The sequence below is a fragment of the Manacus vitellinus genome, unplaced genomic scaffold, assembly GCF_001715985.3.
Source record: "Manacus vitellinus isolate BGI_N305 unplaced genomic scaffold, ASM171598v3 scaffold_21_pilon, whole genome shotgun sequence".
In the NCBI taxonomy this organism is placed as follows: Eukaryota; Metazoa; Chordata; class Aves; order Passeriformes; family Pipridae; genus Manacus; species Manacus vitellinus.
In genome coordinates, this window is record NW_021939546.1 from 8,659,140 (window position 1) to 8,686,463 (window position 27,324).

The following is a 27,324-nucleotide window of genomic DNA, read 5'->3' on the forward strand; positions in this document are numbered from 1 at the left end:
TAAAGTTGAAACCTTCTGTCCCTCCCTGCTTGCCTGCCTTTCTGGGAGAAGAGAAGCAGGAATGACTGTCTGTAACTAAGGCTTGCTTTGGAAAGCTGCCCAAGCCAGGGCTGTTTCCCTGTGGGAGCTGAGTCCCGTGGTTGCACAGGTGCCGCTGGAGTGTCTGACAGGTCTGTCCAGCTGCAGATGTGAGAAAGGAAAAGCAGGAACTAAAGGCAAATGAGGCGAGAGTCACAAGCAAGGCCGTCCCTGTGGTGTCCCTGTGCCATCCGAGGAGAGGGGAGGATGAAAGGCTCTGCCTCCGCTCGGTATCCTTCTCTTTTCTTGTTCCAGGTATCAGTTTGCCCCCCGAGGAGCGGAGGCACAGCGATGCTGTGACTACTTACTCTTGTTTGTTTATGTTCATTCGGAAGAGACATGTGAGCAGAGCTGCCTGGGCTGCTTACGGCAAAGGAAATGGATCTCAGGGGACAGTTAATTTTGCTTGACTATTTCTGAGCCAGGTGAAACCACAGAATGAACCTGTGTCCTCCCATTGTCTAAAAGGGATGTATTTATTTATTTTACATTTTAATGCACCGCTAACAATTCACAGTGTGAGCCTCAATGAATTATTGATAGAAGAAAGGTGTATAACATGGGAGATTAACAGAAGGGGTTATCAGACTTCAAAAAGAAAAAGGAAGGAAAAGACAGAGAGCTGATATTTTAATTAACTGCTCCCTGCCTGCGTTGTGATCCCAGAGACATGACGATTGAGTGCCGGAAGGTGAATCTGGTTGGAAATAAAGTGATTCCAGTCTTGTATTAGAGGTGAGAAATGAGACAGTGCTTCAGTATTCTCACAGTTTGAATAATCTGGGTTGTTGTTTGCAACAGAAAGCATAGTTTTTTGTAGTTGAGACTGTCTTCCAGAGCTGTGACCCAATGTTGGAGAGTTACAGTAGTAAAAAATAATAACACATCGAAGATAGTATTTAAATAATAAGTATATAATTAATAAAAAGCACAAAATTTTTAAAAATATCCTAGAAATAAATATAATAATCATAGGAAGGTTTGAGCTCCCCCTCACTTAGTCCTGCTCCTTTAAGAGATTAAATAGCTTAGATTCAAACAAAGGACCAAACACATTTGTATCCTGCTGATTCATCTGTCACAGGACTGTTGGACCTTTGGGTGGGTGTGGGGACACAATGGCACATCTCAGTTCAGCCACTGCTGCTGAGTGGTCGTGCCCAGCTTCATTCTCCAAAGGGGAGCTGCACTGGGGGAGCACATTAACACCTCCAAGGGACACCCTGGGACTGTCAGTAATGCTTTTCTCCCCTTTTGTGAGTCCAGGCAATCTCTTGGTGGTGCTGTGGGGGAGCAGTGTCGGGGAACAAAGCAATCGGGGCCACCATCTGCTGGGAGCAGGTTACACCCCTCTCTGGGGCTGACCCCTCACTCCTGACTGCATCCACTTGTCCTGGAAATACATAAGTGTGAGACTGATGGCAAAAGGAGAGGTTTATTTTGGGGTGAAATAGTAGTTTTGTTGCTGTTCAGATCTCTAGGAAATAAGTTAAAGGGCAGTTTTCTTATGGAAAACAAGACATTAGAACATTGAGAGAACTAGCATAAAACTGAATAATTCTAAAAATTAAGCTTCTAATGTCTCCAGTATTACACTGGTCTCTGCTTTGTGGATGAGACTGTGATTGTTTCATTTGTGGATGTCACAGCCTTGCCCTAAGAGCAGATACCAACATTTTACCCAGTCAGCTTCACATGGAGCAGGAGAGTGCTCTGACTTCATTATGCTTGTGTATCCAATCAGAATCTGGTCAGCCTTTCTGGCCACTGAATACATCAGGTTCATTAACACTTGCATTAACTACACACAAGTGATGTGCCAGTTTCACAGGTTTGGGATTTTTAAGAGAAAATGTTCCGGAGAAAGTCTTTTCCCTCTGATAACAGTTGTGCAATGTCTTTGGATCCTTAGTATGACTGGTCTCTTTTAAAACTTTTGGTTTATATGAGATTGGGTTTTATCCTCTATTAGTTCACAATATCTGTTTCTGAATGACTGAAAAGAAAAATGAAAATTGTCTTTTTCCACCCCTTGCTAGAATCTGGCTCATTTAGCAACAGAAGGGGAGTAAATGTATGTTCTCTTTATAAACTGGATCCTCAGAGATTGTACAGCTGCTTAGTGATGCTTTGCAGCATTTTCCTGCTGGATGCCTGTTCAGGGAAGCCACATGTTTTGTGTGCTAGAAAATGAGTACTTGATTTCAGCCATGTAGATCTCTCAACAGCTCACCGAGTAATGCTCCTTGTTTCCTGTGTGGGCACGTGAGTGATATTTAACGTGGCTCCCTTCCTGACAGCAGCTCATGTAAGAAAACAAGAAAGGAAAATAAAAGATCAAACCCCGGGGGCTTATTTGTTGTGTGTAATGCTTTGAAAATGTTTGCTGGAATGAACATTGATTTTTCAATGGTGTGTGCACATGACTTGGGTGAGGGAACGGCTGTCGAGCTCAAGTCTCACTGTGTGGGCAGCTCAGCCACGGAACAGGTTGTCCAGGGAGGTTGTGCTGTCTCCATCTTGGGTGTTCCAGACCAGGCTGGATAAAACACTGAGTAGCCTGGTCTGACCTCAGAGCTGAGCCTGTCTTGAGCAGGAGGTTGGACTTGGTGACCTTCTGAGGTCCTTCACTACCTGAATTTTCCTGTGATCCTATTAGGTTGTGGGCAGCTTTGCAGGGGCAGAAACAAATCTCCCTGCCACCACTTCTGTGTCAATTGATACTAGTGAAGGTAGATACCAGTTATCCAGAGAGCATTTCACTGCCAGGGTGGTAACACTGAGCCTGAGCCCTCTCAGGACTCCCATGGCACGGCTGTTCACTCCAGTTCATGGCAGAAAAACCACTGAAGGCACCAAGTCCAACCAAGCTGTGAGTGCCTGGTGGTCACATGGACACTGAGTCCCTGGACTGAAGCGGCCAAGTATATGTGGAATTCTCTCTTTGCTGCAGTGGAAAGATGCTGACTAGTATTGCAGAGCACTGGTGGTGCTGCACCACTGGCACAGAGGAACAGACCAATTAATTGCTTGAGTTCATGTCTTGTCTCTCTTTCAAGCCCAGGATTAATGCAAGCAAAGCAAAGAGCGTGGAGTGGTTGGCATTTAGTGAAATGAATTTTAGTATTTGAAGGAATGCTTTATGACCATCTACTGCAGTGACAGAGGTACTAAAAAGCCATGAATAGATTGCATAGATAGAAACATTATTATTTAGATTATAGTACTCCAAAGGTGAGTCTTGTTTGTCTTGCCTGTCTGTATATCATGAGCACTCTTTCAGTTCCGTGAAGGCAGCAGTTTTTTATAGTAAAAGCCTTAGAAAACTATTTTGAAAAAGAACATTACTGGTTTTTGAATGGTTGGAAAAAGACATAGAAAGGTGACTTCTTGTTAAATAATGGCGGGATCAGAGTTCTACTGAGAACAAACACCCACCTGTGATGATACGTTTGGCTCTGTCATGAAGAAGCAATGTTGAATGTGAAATGAATCCTCTTAATACAGGGCAATCAGTGTCATTCTTAGTGGATCTTCTGCACTGCTTATACTCATGCCAAGTACTTTTTTCTTTTATTGCAGCAAAGAAAACTTGTGCTGAGTCAGATTTCACTTGTGACAACGGCCACTGCATCCCAGCCAGGTGGAAGTGTGACGGCGAAGAAGAGTGTCCGGACGGGTCAGATGAGTCGGAAGCAGCATGCAGTGAGTAGCACAGAAAAGGGGTATTTCTCAGACATGTCATATCCAAGCACAGATAAGAAGCTGAAGCTGTTATTCCCAGCACTTGCAGGATGATCTGTCAACTTATGCTTGTTAGAACAAAAATTACAGACACAAAAGATTCAGGTCGTTCAAATCACATGGTTTACAAACTTTCAGATGTGCCAGTTTTCCAGACTATGATACAGACAGCACTGTCTGGTGTGGATTTCTGTCTATAAGGGACTTACAAACATCTTAGTACTGATTAGCAGCAATGCATGAAGATCACACCTGGGATCAGGCTTTTTGGAAACTCAGATTTGCGGTGTTTTGCATGCTACCATATTGGGATTTATCATCACTGCAGACAGCACTTCTGTCATTACAGAGGAGCTTTGCAATGTCAGAGCACTGCTCAGTCTTTTCATTTTTTATTTTTCCTCTGAGAACAAATGGAGGGAAAAAGTAGCAGATGAAAGATGAGCAATGTAAAATAACTAAAGCTGAGAGTAAGTGTGACAGATGTTAACTGCAGGTAACTACCTTTAAAAAACCCCAGTAAGTCAGAAGAACATGCATGATTTTCATATAGTGTACTTTATCTCATTCTCATGACTCTCTGAGGAGGCCCGTTTGTGCTCCAGAACTTTGAAGGGTTGTCTGATGTTGAGTTGAAGGGAATTCCAGGGATATTTTAATGAGAGAACTAATATGTAGACTTGTATTTGTGTGCTTACTTATGTCTGCAGATTTGTTCTTGGGCAGACCAAGAAATTAGTACAAACCGTTCCACTGAATTTCCAGTCATGTACTGCACAAATATTCCCATGAGTCAGAAGCAGTGTTGGAGGAAGTATTTTATCAAATTTCACCAGAATGGGGCACACAGCACTTGAAAATTAACCATACTTTTATTTTTAATCCTAGTACCAGTCCTACTTTCTCCCTAATTAAGGAAGATGAATGCACTTTTCTTGCATAAAATGAACTGAATCATTTTTGCAGCCATGTACAGGCTGCAGAAAAAAAATCACTTGGATAAATACATTAACATATTTATGTACTATATTTGTTGGTCTTTCACCCTGCACCTTCCTTAGTTAAAGGGTGTCTCATTAATCCCACTTCCACTGTGTGATTGTCTGCAGGGGGGCTGCATAACTAAGCAGCTCCATTCACTGCAGTCTCTGCCTGCAAATAGGCCATAGCACTACCTGTGGATAAGCCATGCAGTGCTAAGACCCCTGACAATTTTTGGTAGTCATCTTCCATTTCTTTTCTAGCTATTTCATTTTCCCTTTTTTCCTCCACTTATTTCATCCTTTGGGGAAATCAACCTTGAATCTTAAGTATCACAAAAGAAACTTGACCTGAGCCTCTGATTATTACCGTACAGGATTGCCATCCTCAGAGCAAAGTAATTTGTTCAGAGTTTTGTGATTTTTTTTTTTTTTTATTATGATTATTTCTTTACATGCTTGAAAACTTCTAAGACCACTGAAGTCTGCATTTCTGTGCAGGTTCTTTTGTTCTGAAAAATAGATGGCCCTTGAAATAGATGGCCAGTGTCACCTCGACACAGGAAGAAGTTTGTTCCCATTCTGTAGTACATTTATGACTAAGAGGAGTCAGGAATTCCTAGTGAAAGCAGCAGTACCTGTAGGGATCAATTCTTAATTTGTTTTTTTAACTACAAGGGCTTTGAGACCAGCTTAACAGACTGTGGCACATAGCTATGCCATACTTTATTTGTTTATACCTGTATCGGGCAGATTTACTGTGCTTTGCCTCAAAGTAAGACATTTAGGTTTTATGAGTTTTAGCCAAAATAGATCAATTTTTGTATGGTGTATACATGGACCTGAGTCTCAACATTCACAGGGTACTTGAATGTTGATACTTGTTTTCTGGGATTACTCAAATCTGAAGTTCACACTTACTCGGATGAAGATCAAGTAGTAAAGGCTGATCTGCTCTGTGAGGACACAGAGTCACCCTGGTAACATGTCATCCCAGTGCTGGTTGTGGGGTAACTTCAAACATGTTTGCAGGACTTCCTGCCACTGCTGGTCAAGACAGCAGCGAGTTATAAACCTGGCAGGCCATTAAACAAGAAAGTGTTGGGCTTTGCTTGCAGTTTGAACCCTTAATGGAAAAGACCTGGCTCCTTGTGTGGGTAAATGTTATTAAGGGCAAAGAAGAGGCTGCAACGACAGAAGATGTAGTGAGAGGCAGGATGTATAGTTGGACATTCCTGTATGGTCCCTTCCTCTAGTCCCATTTTCTTTCTCTCTGATGAAATCAAGACTGAACTTTCTCTCTGTGGTGGGGAATGACTTCAGATCCCTGTAACTGTCTCATTTTCCTGCTTAGAAATGCAGCACAGTCCTGTGGAGGAGCCTGCACTGCAGAGCTTCCCTAGGGAAAGGGGCAGGTTGGGAAATAGAGATTTCTCACCTCTGCCAAGATCAAACTGCTTTATAAAATCAATTGCTTTAAGACAGGCCATGTAATTGCCAGCACCTCTGCCAGGATCTGGGGCTGCTCCTCAATTAATGCAGTACTGGGACACTGTCCATAGTCCATTTGAACCAGGGAGTTTAAGAGCATTGATAGTGCTGACTGTTGCATTTTAGGAGTACTTCCAGCATACAGTGTGATGAAAACAAGGCAGTTTCTCTCAGCATCTAGCCACCTGCTAAATAGCTTTTTATTTTCTGAATGCTTTTGTGGTATGGTTTTAAATACAGTTTGTGCTCTCTTACTGGCAGTTAGGGATGTTGTGTCCCCATCTCTAATGCTCAGTTAAAGGTAACAGTTTGTGGGGTTGGGTTTTGGGTTTTAACAAAGCCAAAACAGTACTTTGCTTTCTCTGTTTCCCAAATTGCTGGTGTTGCTGAGCTTTGTTGCCCATCCCCAGGTGCTCAGGACAGCATGACCTGTTTTCTGTTGGATAGGTGAGATGGCACCACATCTGGCCTGACTTCTGTTGGACCTGTGATGTCTGCAGCCTTTTCTGCTATTCATGCAATTATTTTTTTTAACTGGGTTTTCTTCAAGCCACTGAATGTGTCTGGAAGTGGTGGCTGTAAGGGTATCTCATGAGTGCCATTGAATTCTCAGCTGATGAGCTCTATAGGACTTCTCCCTGTTATGGACATTGGTTTGATTAGTTTGTGGCATGGACTGATTTTGGAGGGGATGGTTATCCAGGCTGTTGCTTTGAAATGGGTCATTGTGAAGAAGAAACTGTGCTTATCTTTCTTCATTTTTCTTTGAGTCAGATCCTTAACCTGAACATGCTCTCACATCCATACATTTGTCCAAGTGAATTATTCATGTAATGTGTGAGTGCCACCACTAAACCTCAGTGTTCTGCCATCTGTCAGTTTTTCAGTGCTATTATCTGGCTGCTGAATGTATTTTGTCTCATTTAATTTATATTAAGGTTTTAGAGGAATGTGTCCCCCTTTTCTGTAAGCTGATATATTCAGGGGCATCTTGTGGGCTGGATCTGTTGTCTCTAAAATCCTCATTGGAAATAACTGTCAGTTTGGGGAGGAGGTGTGTTTTATTACATTTTCTGTTTCTGTGTGGAAGCAGAGTGAGCCCTGAAATCACGAGAAGCCAAACCATGTGAGCTCAGAAATGAATGCTGTCCACAAGGGGAAGAAAGGGCCCAATTCACATTCAAAATGTTGTGTTGATTGAGGCTGGGAGAGGGAGGAGGAATTTAATATTGAGGGAGAGGAAAGTTATTTTGAGAAACATGTTTATTAAATGAAAAGAAATGGGGTGGTGGGTGAGTGGGAACAAAGAAGCACCACTTAGCTGTTGCTGCCATGGTGTTCCTGGTGGGGAAGGGGAAGAGGTAGTTCTTGGGCATGCCAACTACAAGCCTCCTCTTCCTCAACAATGCCTTTTTAGAGTCAGCAGTTGCCTGAACTTCCTCTGCTCAGGAAAGGTTGACTGTACGTAAAGCAGGTGAACCACTTTGTCCTTGCCCAGGATGCTCACCAAGGAAAGAGGCAGGAGAGGAGCAGCTTATCCTGTCTGACATCAGCCCTTGCTGCTTCTCCCTGCCTGTGTCAGGGAGAGCCCGGAGTGGTGCAGAGCTGCCTTTGCTGGAGGGTGCTCTGAAGTGAAAATGGATTTCATGTCCATCGTGCCAGCCTGTTGGTATGCACAGAGCTCCCCAGAAACCATTAAACAGGGGAGCAAAGTATCTGGAAGTAGTGGGAGGAGAGTTAGTGCTGCTGTCAGCCTGATGCCTTCGACTCCCACACACCTCACCAGCAGCTGTTTTGAGATAAGGAAAATATTTTCTGACCTTAGAGGAGGCTTGAACGATGAGGATCTTATAATTGTTTGCTGCAAGGTTCAACAGCAGCATGCCTCTGGCAGCTGCAGGTTTGGTACCCTACATGTGCTCTTCATTGCTCCAGAGCCCTGGACCTGTTTTTCATTGCTCTCACTAAAGTAGCCCAGTGTGGCTCAGCGATCACCCTGGAGCTCTGGTGCAGCCACTGTTGATTTGCACAGGCTTTGCTTATGCATATGGAAGGATTGCTCACCTTTTCCTTATCCAGTTTCTTGAAGCTGAGAAAGGGGGAAGGGAAGTCATTCTTCTGGCTGAGCTAACAGAGACCTCCAGCACAAGGAATATTACCCACTTTATGCTGTTCCAGTGCAGGTACTGAATCATTCTGCTCTTTATACAAGAAGGAAATTTTAAATTTCCCTCTGAAGTATTTTGATTATTTAATCAATGACTTAAGCCCAAAAAAAAATCTCTAGAGAAAAATAAAAACAAATGCTAGCAAACAGTAACAGCACTGATGGGAACACAAATTAAAGGGATAGAGCAAGTGAAAATCTAAGCTGGCAAACTCTTGCCTTAGGACATTGTATATATAATGAGATGGAAGAATGCAGGCAGCCATAAACTCACCACTTATTTCTTTTTCAGATATGTGACATTCTCCTAGTTAAGAACAGAAATTATTATACAGAAAGGTACTGTAGGGTGTTACTAGAAAGAGAAAGAGAAGAGGAAACCTTAATTCATGTTGCATTTAGTAGGGGAATGATTTAATAGGGCAGGTTTAATAAGCAGCAGTCCTGGAAATAGATCTTAAAATGGAAATGAAATACAAAATCAAACCCTGAATGTTGGTTTGAAATACACTACCAATTCATGCAGTCCTTTCTTATTTTGAAGTACATGTCACAAGCTGTTCAGGGAGATGTATCCAAACCTGCCAGTTATATTTTTAATGAGTATTTTCCATGGTCCCAGACATTCTGTGTGCTGCTGCTGTGTATGCTGATCTCTCACAGTGGTGGTCAGTTCTGCCCTCAAGTTCTATGAAGTTGCCCAGATGCAAAATCCTGTAGTTGTGGGTAGCATTGGTGGTTCCGTTCGCCCCCGAAAGCACAATCCTCTCCCAGCTCTCCCTCCACCCCTAAGGGTGTTACTACTGCATCTCTTTTATCCTCCTTTGATACAGATCTCCTGCATGACTGAGTGAGCTTGGTGACATTACTGTGCTTTTGTGGAAAGAGGCTTAATAAACTGTTCCTTGCCCTTGGAGAATTTTTCCTGAGGAAGGGTGGACTGTCTCTTTCAGGGCATCACGTACACTGGGTCATTGAATTCAAGTAGCAAAAGAAAAAAAACTAGGCCAAATCAGCCAGGCACAGCCAGATATCAGGTTTTAGGACCTGGGGCAGTCACAGAGAGTACATTTTTTTCCTTTTTTTCCCCTAAGGTTAAGAGCAGATCTGTTTGTATATATGTGATAAGATGGTGGGGGGTTGCAAATGCAGTGAAACGTGTAAATGAAGGACTATTCTGTTGGATTAATTTGTTGGAGATCATTTTGGGAATTGAATGTGGTGATGTTAATGCCAGATGTACAGGTGTGCATTTTAACAACACTCTCACTACACTGAAGTGGCTAATGCCAGCATAAAATTCAGCAGCTTCAATGATCCTGTCACTGTCCCCCTGTCACTGTCCTTGCCGGGCTGTTGGGAGCACTGCTGAACTGCAGCAGCTGAGGGCCCCATCTGTAAAACAAACACAGGACAAGGTACAGAGTGTGGAAACACTTCCAGAGCCACAGGGTCCTCCCAGTGACAAGGCACAAAAGTGGCAGTCTCATTTTCCAGGTGCCCAGGCTGGTTTGTAGGGCTAATGATGAAAGCTTTGAGTTGTCAGTGTGATCAAATTTATTGAGACAGAATAAAAGGAAAACAGCCATGATCCTCTCTCCATGAAGTCATGGAATAATTTAAGACAGAAGGGACCCCTGGGAGTCATGTAGTCCAATTCCCTGCTCAAAGTAGACCCCTGTCCTCATGTTTGACCACCCTTATTAATGAAAAAAAAAATCCCTTTATCTCAACAGGCTTTCCTTTGTTGCGGAATGTGTCTGTCACCTCCCATCCTGTCACGGTGGATATCCGAGAACAGCCTGGCTCCATCTTCTCTAGTCCCTCCCATTCTGGAGTAAAAGGCAGCAATAATATCTTCTTTTAGCCTTCTCTTATGATGTCCTAACAAATGCTGTTCCCTCAGCCTCTCCTTGTATGTAGTCTCTCATTTCAGATTGTTTTGTCAGATAATTGGCAATGACACAATTCTGCCATCAGGATACAGTGTTTGCATTGTTCACTCACCTCTGTCAAAGCTTTATCATATCCAAAATGTAACTTAAAAATTAATTCATTCTTCTGTCTCTAGTATGCTCCTTAGCTTCCAGGCCTACTTTGCAGGAGGTTCCAGACTCCTGAAAACTCCTTTTCCGTGGAAGTGTTTAACAGTACACTGGGGGTGGACAAGACTTGTTGAAGGCTGTTAGCAGACTAGTAGTTCCCTAGGGATGGTGGCTTACAGTCCTGTGCAGATTTTTAAAAGTCCTTTTTATCCTAAGTGTATTAAAACTCTTCAGATTCTCACAAATGTACCTTCACTCCTCATTGAATCATCCCAGCCCGTGTTCACTTGTTTCCCAAGCGCCTCTGGTTCCTTATCCACTGTAACTGCCTCGAATCCCTCCAGGTGTGTCCTGATTGAGCAACCTCAAGTCAACCTCAACATCCCAAAGGACACCAAACTATAGGGAATAGCACAAGAAGTCTTTGACAGGGTAAGGAATCAAATCCAGTTTTTTCTTGCATCCTGTTCCTTTTCTTGAAGCGTGAAATTACTCTTTTTACATCAAAGGAAATTCAGCAAACTCAAAGCCTGCCAGTTTATCCCTCGTAGTGGGATAACTTTGTCTGTGGCTCATGGGCAGAGAATTACATCTCCTTTTTGATGATTACATGGCTTTGGTGATCTCAGCATTTTACTTACCTAGAGATGTAAATGAATTTAGGATTTGCAGTGATTGTGCCGCAATTCTACCAGTGCTGAAGAGTTTTCAGTAATACCTATTCAAAACAAAATGTGTTTTTCCTTTAAGGGAAGGTGTTTAGAGCTCATGTCAGAAGTGACCTTTGCAGAGGGCTGACCAAGTTCCATAGGAAAACCAACAGAAAATACCTACTGGGTCTTTTCTGATGTTTGTATTGTTCTGTTCTTAAGCAGTGTTAGCTTGTGAGCGAGTCACTTCTTCATGTAGCATTGCCAGCTCTGACATTTGCAGTGTTCCCATAGCTCAGATCAGCTCTGAGCTTTTGCTGTTTGACTGCTACAAAGATTTAAACACCGGCATTTAAACATTTTTCCTATTGGTCTGATGTGTTCATGCAGTTCATAAACAGCAATGGTCATAAAAGAGTCTGATGCTGCCTTTTTATGGCTATAATTAATCTTACAGTTATTTCAATAGAAGAGAATAGCAGGAAAATGAAAGTTGAGTGTGTGAAGCTCTTGTATGTGTAATTATTTAACAGGCTATAAATATTGAGCTACTAAAAACTTAAAAGGTTTTCAGAAATCTCAGGTAGTTTTTCATTGCTTAGTGTTTTGTTTTTTCTATTCTCTTGCCACTTGCTTTCTGAAATTCAGATTCCCTGATTTTTATATTTCTGTTTTTGTTTGTTTGTTGTTTTAATTATTATGGTTGATGTGAAAGGGAAATAATTTCTGGGAATCAAAGGCAAAACATAATTTGAAAATTGAAATGTTTTAATTGAATGAAGCAGTATTGCAGTGCAAGAGCACAGTCAGCAAACCTTTTCTTTCTTAAATGGGTAAATTACAGTGTGAGGAAAATAAGTGAATATCAAATGACTTCATTTTAACGTTGTTGCCATTAAAATAGCTTCTCCATTTCAGTATCATAATGAATTGTTTGTTGAAGCTGTGATTCCTTGTTCCACCACCTTTTCTTTGATGGGTATTTTTCCTTCTTTCTCCATTCCTACAGTTGTAGGATTGCGTTTTCATTCAGGACTAACTCCCACTGAAATCTTTTACAGTTTTAATAAGGGTCTCATGATACCCCATCCTGCTTCCTTGAGGATTAGGATCATGATTAAGACTAGTTTAATATGCAGTCTCTGCATGCTTTGGTAGATAATTTATGTAATTTAAACTTTGCACGGGAGATTTTTAATGCTCTGAAATGCTCTCAGTGAGATTGTGCTCTGGGGTGAGGGTCAGTGCCTGCACTGTGCACGTGGGAGAGGAGTGTGGATCTTCCCCTGGGCCTCTGTGGGATGCAATGGGAGCCTTAATCAGGGCTTTGCTTTAACAGTAGCTCCAGCCTCCTTTCTAGGGGCACTGTATTCAATGGCTATATTTGAAGTGACATGTTTCAGCTCACCCTTTTTGTATTTTAACATACTAAACATCTGAAGAATCCTTGGCATTAAAATACAGAGGACTCAGTAGCTTTGTTAGACCTCACGTTTTACACGTTCCCATGGGAATGCACTCATGCCAGTTATTGCTCTGCTTTTCTGGCTTTGGCTGCTAGGTAGTCATCCTACCATGTCATTTGAGCTCTCTGAGTTGTATGACACTCAAGTTATTGTAAGAACACTGTTTTGGCATAGAGGTTGCAAACACCAATCAGTCATTTTAGTGCAAACATAACCACGCTTCTCTCCCTTTTTTTTTTTCTGTGCAGGGATTAACATGTCTAGCATGTTTGACAATCAACACTTTCATTTCTAGCCATTGCGTGTGCATTTATGTGGGTAAAATGATACACGTGTGTTGAGAAATGCACAAACACACACCCACCCAAGTCATTCAAGTATTTCAGCAGGGATATCAGCCCCGTGTGGAATGGGAATGAGAAATAGCAATTAACATACTGAATTTTGCTAGAACTTCTGTTTCTGCTTGAATACCTGCCTCTAGACATGTTGCAAGTGTCAAACTTGGAGATGAGTTGTGAGAACCAGCAGGGATATTTGTAATGAAGTCAAGGTGTAGGTGGTAAGGGAAAGTCTTTTCTTATCAGCCACAGGTCTACACACCAGTATTCTCGTGCAACAGCCCGAACACATTCAATTAAAATCACCATCTAAGCTGCCTGTTCCATCCTCTGAAAAAGAAAACAGGTGGGGTTTCTTTGTATGTATATAAAAGATGAAATGTTCACTCTGAGATAAGAAACACAATTATTTAATAGCAGCAGAGCCTTTTCAGACTTACATTCTTTTGCACATAAAAGAGCGAGGACGTACGAAATATTAAGTCTATGCTTGTCTACTGAAAGCTTTTTTTGCTGAATTCTTCGTGTCCTCTTGTCCCTTTGAGCAGCAATTCATTTATTGGTACCTTGAACACCTCAGAAGAGTTGTCACTTCAGCATGGAAAAGCAGCATCTTCCTTTGGAGTGAGCTGGGATCGTGATGCAGCAGTGGCCTCTCTGGCCATGCAGGTGTTGCCAGCAAGGGTGCAATGGCTTCCTTGCAGCTGCTGGAGATGGCCTGACATGGGCTGGGACACTGCACTCCATTTTTCCTTTATGGTATGAGTTTTTAGGAAGTCCTGGGTGCTGTTTGATATATTCAGTCCTTTGACAGAACAGGGAAGAGATACCATCCTGGCAGATACGAGGTCAAATACCAATGTTGCACTGTACTGGGCCAGCTTCTCATTTTAATTCAAAAAAGATGCAGATTTCAGGAAGCAGGAAAAAATGTTTTACAATGAATTCTGGCAGTTTCCTGGAGACCTGTATAATTTTTCTTTCTATGATTTTATCACTCATCTTGGCAGGTTTCATTATGTTTGCTCATCTAGGGACCTTTTGTGCCTTTATTTTCCCTCTTGACAAGGAGCACTTTTGCGACCATAATCTCTTTTACAAACGGGTCTGGTCTCAATGCTGCTCCACTCCTTTATCCTTTGTATAATTTTGTCCCCCTAGCGTTCTGTGGGGCTTTTTCCTCCCTGTTTTGATTAGAATGGGAATAATCTCTGTGAACAAGAGAAAGAAAGTGAGCCTGGGAGGGAGGAAAGTGAAAGAGCAGCTGCGGATACAGAGACTCGGAGACCCCCCTGGGGTGTGCTGGGCTCTCCACGCAGTTGAGAGGCTTGTGAAGAGGCTGTGTGTTCATGGCTGTGTGCAACCAGCCAGCTCCTGATGGAGCCCAGCGTGTGGTCTGCGAGCATTCCCCCTTCCCAGTGCCTAGGGTACAGCTTTGCTGCTTGATTATCCAGGGAAAGAAAGGGAAGGGGTGACCTGAACCCCTGGTCTCATTTGTACTCGAGTGCCTGCAGAAGTGGAGCTGCCGCCGCTGGACCTGATTTTCCCTGAAGTGTTTGTTTATTGGTACAGGTGTGTCTGTCCCAGGCATCAACTGCAGAGCTGCCAAAACACGGGGGGAAAGGTCCTGACTATCCAATTAGTAGCCTGACATGGTAGGGAGTTCCAATTCTGGACTCTCCCTTATGACTCTGTAACTCAGTAACGGCAGCAGGAGGGAACAGAGGTGATAGTAAGAACATCGGAGGGGCCCCTCATCTGATGCCAGGCATGGCTTGAGGGTTACCCTTCATATACACAGAAAGGTGATAGATAATTGTATTCACATAGTTATTATAGATTTGGCAAAAATAGCCCGTGAGGGAGAATCATGCCGGAAAGTTGTTGAGATGCAGGTCTGGCAGTCAAGAACCCTGGGTTTGTTTTGGCTCTGCTGCTGCCTTGTGATGGGACAGTAAGTGAGTGAAGTGGTTAAAAGTGTCACCATCTGCAAAAAAATGGTGTAATTTTGTCAAAACTGCTCACAGAGATGCTACTATGTTATAAATAGGTGATTGGAGTATGTCTGTTGAGTATGTTCATCTTTGATGGACACTAGGTAATAACAGGGCTATAAATTGTGATTGGATTTTACCACTGGGTTAAAAACTCTAAACTGTGGTACTCTTCTTGGACTAATTTCTTGCCATTTTTTTTATTAATTGCATAAAAGTTGATCACATGAGGACATTTTAAGTTAAATGTTGCTCTATCGCAGCCCCTTATTTAAATTTTTTATCCACACCTCTTCAGTAAGATATTTTCTTAAGTTGCTGTTTTCCTAGAAGTGTAGGTAAAGAGTAAAGCCTAGACATTCACAAGTGCACAAGGAAATATGCATGGGCTCCAAGCTAACATTGCCAATAAATGCACCTTTTTTTGGATGCTTCATTGCAGGCAGTTTCTCCAAAGCTGAATGCTCTAAATTAGTGGCTTCTAGGAAGCAATTCCTTTTGCAGACTTTCCTTCTGTAGTGCTAGTGGGAAGGGGGGCATCTGGCCATGCCTGTGCTTTAATAACATGTGTACATGCATCAGTAGTTTAGTGAGGGCAGTGAGGGGCACAGGGCTCTGACAAAAACTGAGCTTAAGCAACTTCTTCAAAACCATCCGTGTGAAAGTTTAAAAAAAAAAAAAGTAGGAGTTTTGAATCTGTGTAGCCTTCAGGCACAGATCATGCCTCACATATGTGCTCTCAGATTTTGCCTCTTGCTGTTCTACTGCATGCTGTATCTGGATTTATTGTCCTGAAATTTAAAGGTCACTATTGCTACTTCCAGCTGCTGTTGGACTGGGAGCAGGATTTTTGGGTTGTCTAGAACTCAACTCATCACTGCAGAGTAGCAGTTGGATGTTGTCTCAATACCAGTCATGCTCCATTTAGAGTGTTTTGAGCTATTCCTTGTTACTTTTCATGAGCTGGTAATCTTGGTTGAGAAGGTTTAAAGAGAAATATTGAAGCAGAATTGTATGTCAGGATTATGAAAAAAAAAGTGAATTTTCATTGTTCTTTTTCCTTCCTTTTGTGATACTGTGCTGGTGTAAACATTATACCTTGTTTTATTTGAAATGCAGAATTATCCTTTGAAGCAGTACTTGGAATGAAAAACAGAAGAAGTAACAGAGCTAAACTGCTGGTGGCCTCAGATTGCTGGTGGTCTGAATTCTGAGCACAGTTTGAGTCCTAATGTGCAAGATTTTCTGTTTATTTAATAGCAGCCATTGCACTGTGCTTGTGCATAACAACTTCTATCCACCCTCCTGTCTGAGTTCTGCATTACAGATTCTTTCCACAGACTAGTGAGCAAGGAGTTTCCATGTGTTTCTGTTTTCCTCCTGAGATGGGAGCCCATGATATTCTCAGCATATGGTATAAAATATTTATTAATGTTTTTAAAGGTTGGCTTCAGGAGACAGTCTGTGATTTGACTGCATTTAGTAACATAAATCAAAGTCCTTTTCTTTTTGCATATATTTAAGAAGCTATGAGGAGTTAGTCATGGTGAGTTCTAAATACCAGGGAGACGACCACTGTGAGAACATTTCAAAGGGAAGTAGCTTGAAGTTGTATAATGGTGTTTAGAAAAGGCCAATTTAAACTAAATAAAAATGTTATCCCTGTTATACATAATAAATGAAGAAGAGTTCTCTAAAATTGTGTAAAAGAATTAAAAGAAAAATATGTCTGGGATTCAGATTCCTGAGTAAAATGTGTTCAAATCAGGAAGGAACTTCACAACTGTAGGATGAGCTCTTACCTTTTCATAGCCTAGTAACAATTCTGCATCAGATTCTCCTTCACTTGGATTCTTTTCATTCATCTCCTATGGTATTGGTTTGGAAAAAGTGGTATCTTTTTTTCCAAAGAGTGTAAAGCAGCTGCCACTGGAAGCTGTTGTGTAACGTATGTTCCAGAAGGAGTGCTTGTGTCCCTGTCTGCTCATCAAATATTTTGAGAACTGATGTTTCTGGCTTTCAATACACATTTTCTCTCCTGAGCCAAATGAAAAATTTTTGTAGTTCAAACCCACATATGTGCTGACTTACTTCCTCTGTGCTGTAATTACTTAACCACTTTCCCAAACTTTAGAGATCTTCAGAGTTCCAAACTGGCTGAGAATGGGGAGGTTTGAAAGGGGAGGGAGGAACAGCAGCATGCAGGCCTCGAGTGTGATGATTCAGTGCACAGTGATGGCAGCCATGGGTGACACATGTCAGCACACACAACACATGGATGCACAAATCTGCCTTTTGAAAGACAATTACTACACCTGGAGCTCCAGCATATCATGAACTGTGTAGGTGTTGTCAGCAGAAACCATATTATGAACTGGACGTAGACAGCAGAGAGTCTGGACAGACCAAGTCCTGTTGTTCTGATGATTGAAAGTCAGCAAGACCACGTCATGTGCTCTTCTTGAACTGGCTCACAAATTTCCATCTGATTTTCTGTATAACCTGAATTGTTGAGACTGGGCAGTATTTCATAAAGGTGCTGGAATGTAGATGCTGGGGTAACTTGTAGGCTGGTCTTAGTCTTTTCTGTGGCCTCACAGTGTTGCCTTTATTGAAAAGTCTGATGTAACCTGAAGTAATACATTTGAATGTTGTTGTGAGCACACTTCTCCAGACGCAGTCAATCAGGATGTTGGGGTTATTAAACATTAGGAAAAGAGTATTTTATTTTGATGATTTCACATGACTACTCTTGTTTTGGTTTGTGGTTTTTATTTGGTTTGTGGTTTTTAACCCAACAGAATGAAGCACTCTGAAGGTATCCAGACATTTGTCATACTTCCAATTGCTTTTTAGGGGGTGTGTAAGAGATTATTTCCTTCACATTCTGAAGGTTATATTGGCTCAGCTCAGCTTTTGTATTAACTCCAGCTTGGGATCATGAGAAATGTGTGTTGCTACGGGACTGGACTGTAATTGTGACACGGATCAAAATCTCTGCCAGGCTATCCCTTCCCTCTCCTCAAAGCAGATTAGCAGCCTGGCATCTGTTTTCTTTGGGGCAGATGGCACAGATGCCCACGGAGCAGAGGAGCTGACTCACAGAGGCAGAGCTGACCTTTCTGTGAGGCACAGGATGATTAGTGGAAGGTGTGCCTGTGCTTGCCATTCATCCCATATCCCTCATGTCACCAGACAGGGATGGTGGCTTCTTGCTACTCTTGTCTTTGGTGTGAAGCAGGGCTGGGTAGGAGCTTTGAGTCCTAAGGCAAAGCTCTTACAGTCTGCCAGAGCCTTTCCCCTTGAGCTCCTCTTGCCTTCGCTCCTGCAATTGGCAGGTGGAAAAAACCCACATAAAGACAACTCTGTCTCGTTGTCAGAGAAGGTTTTGGAAAGGTTACACTGCGAGTGCAGTTATTTAAAGTTCTGACATCAGACTCCCTCAAGTCTTAGGTGGCTGCATAGGAAATTATAGCTGACCTGCATAGGAAATGAGGTGTACTTTAAACTTGAGTGTCATAAAAAAATCACTTTATCTAGACCAAGTGCAATCTTACCTACTATGCTGGTGACAGGATTTTATCTCAGTGATCTACTCTACCTCTTTTAGTGATGCTGGGTTGGAAAGAAAGTCTTCATTTTCATGGTGGTTTAAAAGGTTAAACGGAGCACAGTACAGAACCTGCTGTAGAAGATCTGCAGGCTAAGCCTGAAGTTCCTGACTGCTACAAGAACACCCAATTCAGCTCTGAGAGCTCTGTGTGCTGATTGTGCTGCTGTTAGTTTTGGACAAAATCAGACAGGCTGATAATAGAACATAATGCATCAAGATGAAAAAATAAATAAATCTGTGTTAACATGTTAGGGAAAACAAGAGTTGTCTCACTTTTCAGTGTTTCTTGATTGAATCATGACCTTGTTAATAAGATACTGTGTGCGTTAATAAGCTACTATGTGTATTTTGTGATATGTGGTTTGACTTAAAGGTTACAAAAATGTAGTTGACAACATAGTTAGAGGCCATGTTAAACAAGTTGAAGAACAGGTGGCTGAGAGGTGGCAAAAGACACGGGCAGCTGCTATAAAGTGAAAAGGTTGTGAACAATCAACACAGACAAAGGGTTGTGAACAATCTTACAAGGCTCACATGGTTATACAGTTGAAAAATACACTTTATTAGAAGGATATTTGATTTATTGAAGAGAGGGTTGAGAGTTGCCTTTATCAATTTACACCTGTCTCCTTGGAGAATAGTTTTTATCACACAGTTGTTTCTTCAGCTGAGTCATTGTGATCCAGTGAACAGAAGCCAAAACTAGATAAGAGAACTAGAGATAAGATACAGCTCTTAACAGTAGTGGCAAATAAACAGGTGAACTTCTTGTCTAGATATCTTTGCCAACTAAAGTCTTTAAATCAAAATAGATACCTGTCTTAAAGATACGCTATTATTTAAATGCAGTGTTGATGTAGAAAGACAGCTTTTTGCTGTGCAAGAGTTCCTTTAGTGGTCCTGTAGCTTTTAAACATGAGCAGTTCTCTCAGCTGGTGCAAACAGACATGAGTGAAGCTGCACAGTTTATAAGTAAAGTCATTTGCTCAGTTGCTGCAAGTCACAGTAAGCTCTGACACTGGGAGGTACTCCTTCTTGGAATTTGTTGGGCATCTGGATCACTGGGAAGGAATTTTCAGTGCAAAAATAGCATTTCCTGGTTAAGGAAACTCCATGGGTCAGGGAATGCCACTCTCCCTCATCCTCCCCAAACATGGATCAGTATTTGAAGATGACAGAATCACAGAATTATTAGGGTTGGATGGGACCTTTGGAGATCATTCAGTCCAACCTACCAAGGCAGGTGACACAGAACACAATGAGGGTGGCTTTGGAATTTCTCCAGAGGAGGGAGACCCCGTGACCTCCCTGGGCAGCCTGTTCCCATACTCAGCCACCCTCGGTGTAAAGTAGTTCTTCAAAATGTCTCAAAAGACAGTCATAGGTATCACAAAACCTTTTTTTTCTGTTCTGTGATCCTTGGAGATCTGTCTTTCCTTAACAAATGGAAATCAGGAGAAATCTCTGAGAGGTGACATGTCACATGGATGGAAAACATAATTTTGCACAATGTAGTAGCTCACCACCTGATGGGTGATTGATGGCAGAGTTTTCATGGGGTTAATTGTGCTTTACTGAGCAGAAGTTATCTAATATATCTCTGTGAACACTATCATATATATTATCTATATCTTATATATATACTTCTTTTCACTCTGATGTGCACAGAACATCTGCAGAGGTAGTGAGACGCTGTGTTTGAGCTGGAGGAAGGTGTTTGCTGCTGTTGGTGTGTTTTGCTGCTGTGACTTGTTTGAAGTGGGTTTGCAGCCTTTCAGGATCGGGCCGCTGGGAAGTGACAGCCACAGTTAAAGCAGGCTCTGTTGTCTGAGCAAGCTCTGCCTCGTTTGCTGCTGATCAAAAGCACTTGGTGAAAGGTGCAGCTTGGATTCTTAAAAGCATCTCATTATAGGTTATATTTAGAAGTGGGAAGAATATATTATTAATTACAAGGATGCTCCAAAGCGAAGAAGCTGTTTAATCTGTGCCCTTGATGAACAGAAAAGTTCCTGTACTGAAGGAAGGTTATGCAATTAGCAGTACGTTCATTAGGAGTTCATCAGATAGCAAACTATGCTTATCTTCAGGATAGTACTGGAATATCTGACGATTTCCTAGTTATTGCCTAAGTGATAAGAGTGAGAGACCGGAACTGTCACAAGAAAATTTGTATAATACAGTTTACATATCTATTCTCTGCTAGTTTATATATATATAAATAGCTATATAAATTTTACATCCCAATTTACAGGCTAAGTACTCCCTTGTTGCCTTGCTGTGAACTGGAGTTGGAAGTTGCTCCCACATATTTCTTGGCTTATGTAGTTGCTAAATGAGCACAGTGTGTGGACACTGTGAGGATCATTACAGAGGATCCGTCCCAGTATCCTTCTGGATGTTTGCTTTGACCTGTCTGGTACTCTCAAATCCAGTCTCTATACTGACCCTGTAAAACAGAGCCACCTTTGCAGAAGCATTTCTCTAACCAAAGTGATTTTTGTAATTACTTCCAGTACTTTCAAAATACTGTGTTCTTTCCAGTCTTCACGTTCAGACTTATATCTGGTAATTGATTTTTGTTAATGGTGTGATATATTCAGGTGAATTTTTTTTAAACTGTGCTTAAAAACCTAGTTTTGAGTTGAGCATTAATTTACTTCCAAAGAAGTAGAGAAGTCAAGAGCATAAATATGCCAGAATATGTATGAAATAAGCTGCCATCTGGAATTTGTTTCTGGATTTGCTGTAATAGAAATGGAGCACTCTGGTATGCCTATTTTGGGGAATTCTAGAAATTAATATATGGGAAGAAAAATAGATAAATCTGTCCTGGTGCTCTGCTCAGCTGCTTGTATAAGAATTTGACAAGCGACCAAGGTGATTATTTCTGTTAGGCTTGTACTAAGTGAAATACTGCTAGTGAATAGAATGAATTATTTTTAGAAACTAATGTTTAACAGTTCAGGGTCACAGTGCCACAGATTTGAAGAGACTCTAGAAAACTCCATCAATTTTATCTATAAATCAAAACCACTCAAATAACGTTTGATTCAATAAAAAGTAAATTTGTCTCTTATCTAAAAGTATCTCTGCAGAAATCGTTCCAAGATGCTTTCAAACTGCTGAGTTACGAATCCACACAGGGAGGGATGATTGATTTATTGTGTGCTGCAATCTGGAGTATTTTATCACTGAATCTTTAGTGCAGAAAGTTGATGTTGTTAAAGCTGCAACATATTTAGACCAAGAGCCTAGGAATAAAGAAGGAAGCATTACTGCATCAGTACAGATCAGGAGAATAATGTTATTTACCTGTGTTTCTGTAGAGATCAGCTCTTGCCACAGTCTCTTCTAAGTCAGACCATGAGGGACAGGCTTTGTAAGTCAAGGCTTGAGAGTGTGCTCTGGTGTGCCCATGGGATGCCCAGGTAATGGATTTAGGCTGTGCTTAGGCACGTGGCTGATACCTGAACAGATGACAAAAGACTTGTAACAATTCACACTTGGATAGAGGAGGGCTGGGGCTGTTCTCAGCTGGGAATCAAGGCTCACAAGGCCAGCGTGGGCCCCGAGGCTTCATTCAGAGCTAAACACTTCAATTTGTCAGCTGTGGGGCTGCGTGAGAAAGTTGGAAAGTTGTTCAAAAATCTGTTTGCCCACAAGGCTCGGGAATCACTGATCTGGGGCAGGGAACAAGTTTTCCTTTCATAAGTTGCATTTCCCGGGGTTAATTAGCTGACTTCCATTCATGCCCAGCTTGTGCCGCCTTAACCTCCCGACTCTCATTTCTTCCTTGACACTCTTCTTTCTTCCCAGAGCATGTCTGTGTTTGAACTTCGCTGATTCCCAGCTAAACTGTACCAGTCTGTGCTGGGTCAGCTGTTACCCTTCAGTGTTTTATTCTCCTAAGGCTTGCCTGAATCAGAATTGCCTTGAAAGCATCACGCATCACTAATCAGGGGGGAACGCTGTGGGTCAGGGTAGATTTTTAAAGGCTGTCTGTAGCCAGAGTTAGTTTTTCCCAGTAGGCATCCCTAGATTCAAGCAGAGGTGGAAGATCTCTGTTGAGGAACAGAGCTCTGCTCTGAACCATGCCAGAGGTTGAGTTCTGTTTGATTTCTGGGCTATAGGAGAGACAAAACCCTTTTGTTTTGTTTTGTTTTCCTTTTTCATTTTTTCCCCCTGACCTCCCCCATTACTGTTAATGCAGAAGGGAGGGGAGACTGAACTGCATTACAGCAGGCAATGTGTACACAGACTGACAGGGTAATTGCTGTAGACAGTGGTGGGATGGGAGGTTTGGCAGGACAACGCTGCACATCACTCACTTTCAAACTAGCTCTAAAAACAATAGAGTTTAAAGAAGATGATGTGTTCAGGGTAGAAAAAAGGGGAATATTTTATCTGACCTTCTTAAACAAAGCCATGTCATTGCCGGCATTTTTTTAAAGCTTTGCTTTTGATTGAGAATGAAAAATGCCTCTTACAAAAGGGAATAATTAATAGCTTTGGTATTAGAAAACTATCTCTAAAGAAAATTTTGAGTCCTGGGTTTTGCTGGCAGACCTGGGTATTTGCTAACTAGCAAAGTCAACTGTCAGTTTATTATTAAACTGTTTGAGATCAGCAGTGCACATTGCTGCTTTAGTTAAGCCAAGATCAGGATCTTCAGCTGTTCTCATTTCTTACTTTGATAGTGTCACAACTCCTCTTGAAGACAAAGGTCTGCCCTGGCTTAGAGGTGGAGCAGAGAGAGGTTTGGTGATTTCATGAGGAGGGACCATGTTAGAGTTTTGAACACTTTTCCATATTAAGTCCAGGGTAAATAACAGATTTTCCTCTTCCATCGAGGAGTTTCTGTTGTTTGCCTTTTCTACCTTGTCTCGGGGAGTCTTGCCCTTCAGCTCTGCAACAAGCAGGGTGCTGGTCATAGTTGTTGGGTATGTTAACATTGTCCAGAATCTCTATAAAATGCTAGTAAAGATTGGAATCCCAGGGTTATGTCTCATTCACGTTTATTAAAGGATTCATTCATCGCTGACCATATCAATGCTTAGGGGCATTTAACTGAGATATCCAAGAGATATCAGAGTACTACTGATCACACAAAGGTGGGCTGGGGGGAGTACAAAGCCAAGACAGTCCAAGTACTGACCTTGTTGAGGAATTGCCAACCCTCTGTGTGGACATGGCAAGTGTCCTCTGGGAAGGAAACTTTGGTCTCAAGGTGTTTGGGCATGTAGGGAATAAACCTTTACAATGTTTTCTTGAATTCTCATGTGTGCAATGGCAGGTATATGAAATGTAGTTTGTTTGGGAGCATAAAACCCTTCTGTATCACGTACATCTTTCTCATGCCTAATAACCTGTCATGATCTCTTAGAAACTGGTCTCTCTGTGCACAACCAGACTTGACAGTGTGGGAATGTCACTGTGTATTCTACAAACACCAGTAAAACACTGTTGTTTTACAAGTGCTGGACAGTTACTAAATTGAAATTTAATGAGGCTCAGCTGACTGCTCTTAAACATCTGGTCTTAGTTTGTAAACTCTGAAACTTCACAAGTATGACCATGAGGATGGGTTAAAGGCAGTTAAAAAGCTTCCTGATTCCTGCTGAAAGCATCACAATTTTCCTATAGTTTGAGACCAAGGAGAATCATGTAATCATCCAGTTTGACCTCCCATTTACCAAGGACCATTAACACAGACTTGGATTTACCCAAAATGAGCCAAGTCACTTGAGTTTAAGGACTTTATTTCGCAGCAACAGGGCCTATTGGGCGTATCAGGAAGAGAACAGAAGTGCCATCAAAACTGTATCTCACAAACTCTGAGATGAATTAGGTGAGACGTGCTCAGATGATTGCAGCAAGTGAGCATTTGCTGTGTTTACAGAAAGACAAAATCAGCTGAAGTCCTGCCAGTCAGACTGAGGGAAGGAAATGCTTTGCATAGCCAAGTTTGATGGTAGTTTTGAATTTTGAAGTGGATGAGTAAGAGATAGCAGTCAGAAATCTAAGGAAAAGCAATGCACTGAAAGCTCAGGAGTACTAGTCCTTTCTGTCCAGCGTGCTATTTTGGGCTGTGCCAATATTCAGTATTCTGGCAGAAGTTTACAAATAAACTGTAAGTGTGTCAGGATAGCTTTGAACTTCGGTGAAGAATCGCTTCCTGACCCATGTAGATGATTCAAGTCATGAGATATGAAGCTTAGTTATTCATTAATATAAAACCTGATGCCATTTGTCTTTCCTCTTGCCCTGTACTCAAATCGAGTTTATACTACCTGTTAAACCTATTGGCCTTATACCTGAGAATCATTTTCTTTATTCAGGTTGTTTGTAGTGTCTGCGTTTGAAACACAGCTTTTCCTGTGAAAGCTACCTCACTGTTACTCTGTCAGAAAGTCTGTATTTCAGTAATTACAATTAATCCTGGGATTTCGAATTCCTGATGATTTCACTCTGATGTCAGAGGTGATAATCACCAACGTGATAATCTGCTCAAAAGCAGGGTGCATGCTATCTCTTTTAGACACGCTGAACCCTTTGTACACTAAGCTTATTTTCTCCCTCCAGTTTCTAGGTAGAGGAGTTGGAGGCTCATCAAAGACTCCCAAACCATGCTGTTGTAAAGAAGCCTTTCTTAGAAGCACACAAGAATTAATAAGGGCTGTACTATGCAGTGCAATGGGGTGAAATCTGTGAAAATCCTTTTCTGTTCCCCTGGGAACTTCTGGACATAAGTCACCATCAAACAAATCACACCATAGGAGATAACAGTTGATACACCTGATAAATAGTTAATACAGTCCTTGACTTTTTACAGTACAGATTCTTAGTAGCCTTTTCTAGTCTGTCTTTTGAGTTGTTTCTAGTAATTTTTGCTGAAAGTTTAAAGGTGGTGCCTATAGGTTAATTATCTTTTTGTGCAGTAAGACTAAATTTTCATGATTTCTCTGCCTTTGCATGCTCCCACAAGGAGTTATGGCAAGTGTGTACTTACACACTCAAAAATGTAGAGTCAGGTAGCAGCAATCCAAGCTCCCATGTCCTGGGAATCAGGGTTGCCAGCATGCCCCAGTTCTGACCAGCACAGACCATCCTGTGCTCAGCAGAAGGTCACTGCCTTTGTCAACAAAGGCACTGTTTGTGGGGGTTTGGTCTCATTCCAAGTCCAAGTGCTGTAATCTTAATTCACTTAAACCTCTAATCATGACATTTGTTTTGGCCTGGGCTGGCTTCAGCTGGAAATGTAAAGTTGCCTTTACTTTCTCTATGGTGTCAAGTGTGTGTGTCACACAGATGTGGTGAGCAAACCAAATGGATGCAGTGGCACTGGCTTTAGTTGAAGCTGCAAGTTCACCAAAGTCTTGCCATCCCAGCAGGCTGATGCTTTAGTGTGTTGGTTCACGTGACAGAAGGGAGAGCTCCCTGCAGCTCCAGACCTTTGTGGGAACAATTCTTTGGTTGGCATTCCCCATAACGTATTTGGCCTGTGTGTGTTGCTAGATCTGATGTATCTTGAAGGGCTAAGGGCAGTAAACTAAAGCAACAGCAACCTGTCCTGAGCTGCAGAGTGAAGTGGTGGGTGAACAAGTAGCAGCCAGTGTTCCCAGCACCCACCCTGAGGTGGGAGAGGAGGCAGGGGAAGGAAAATACCAGTGCAGACACACCTTCTGCTGTGATAGCAATTCACATCACAGGACAGATTTTAAAGTGTTTCTTATGCACCTTAAATACGTCAATGGGAAAGTTTGAGATGTAAGTCAGCAGTGAGTGTAGCCTGGGATGTACATTCATACACACATACATATATGGAGAACTATATATTCAGACTTGTGACTGAGATGCTTTTCTGAATCAAAAATCTTCAGTAATTAGGAACTCTGTGTTCTGAATTCCCCTAAGCAATCTCTGCCTGTCAGCTCCCTCCCTTTTAACAGTTTTGCTTGTTTTGTCTGGAAACATAGAGGGTCTAGTCCTGTACTTGGACAGGTATGAACACTTATTTTGTTCTTGGTACATGTCTGAAATAGGACTGCCAGCTATGACAGGGCAATATTTGAGGAGGGAAGGTCCTTGTTAAAAAACATTCCTTTAAAAGAAGGCTGACTGTTGCAGGAAAGAGGGAGGTAGGAATTTTAAGTTCCATAGTAAAGGTGGAAATTTTGCAGGAACGGTTTATTGGCATGGCAGGAATTAAAGAAACCATTTTATTATGGCATTTTCTATGTTGTAGAAAAAAGTTTTGGGTTGGAATTTTTCTTCTGAAGAACCTGGGAAAAACACAAGGGGCAGTCTGGAGAGGATGGGGAGTTATTTCACCAGAGATAGAGAAGCTGTTCAGACCTGTAAGATGATGTATTTCCACAAAGGGCATTCTTTTCAGTCTGCTGATGAAAAGTCTTGTGGGTTTCCCACCAGTAGAAGCTGCTTAATTGCATTTTGTGTATGCTCTTAGAGTACCTGTTTGGTGAGAACCTGACAAATGGTCTTCTGAAAGTAAATCAATTTTGTTTTCTTGGGCTTTCTTGAATATACATGATGTCCGGAGCCTGAAAAGCACAGCAGTGGCACAAGAGGAAGCAAACAGTGGGGCGCCAGTTAGGCTCTATGGTTCTCTGAAAGACTTTGTAGCCTCCTATAAAGAAAAAGAAGAATGTGCTATTGGTGGTAGTGAGTAAATGGAACCTTCTTGTCTTCTTTGCTCTTGTCTCCTTATAAATAAACCATTGTTGTCCATCCTTGG

General features: G+C 41.9%; 1 protein-coding gene across 1 annotated transcript in view; it reads left to right on the forward strand.

The window, feature by feature from the left end:
• Positions 1 to 748: 748 nt before the first annotated feature.
• The window catches only part of LRP8 (LDL receptor related protein 8), a 67,977-nt gene continuing 41,401 nt past the window's right edge, over positions 749 to 27,324 (forward strand). The window contains exons 1-3 of the mRNA XM_029959751.1: positions 749 to 769; positions 2,738 to 2,810; positions 3,586 to 3,783. Of these exons, the coding sequence (XP_029815611.1) occupies positions 749 to 769; positions 2,738 to 2,810; positions 3,586 to 3,783 (292 nt within the window). The remainder of the gene's footprint in view (positions 770 to 2,737; positions 2,811 to 3,585; positions 3,784 to 27,324) is intronic.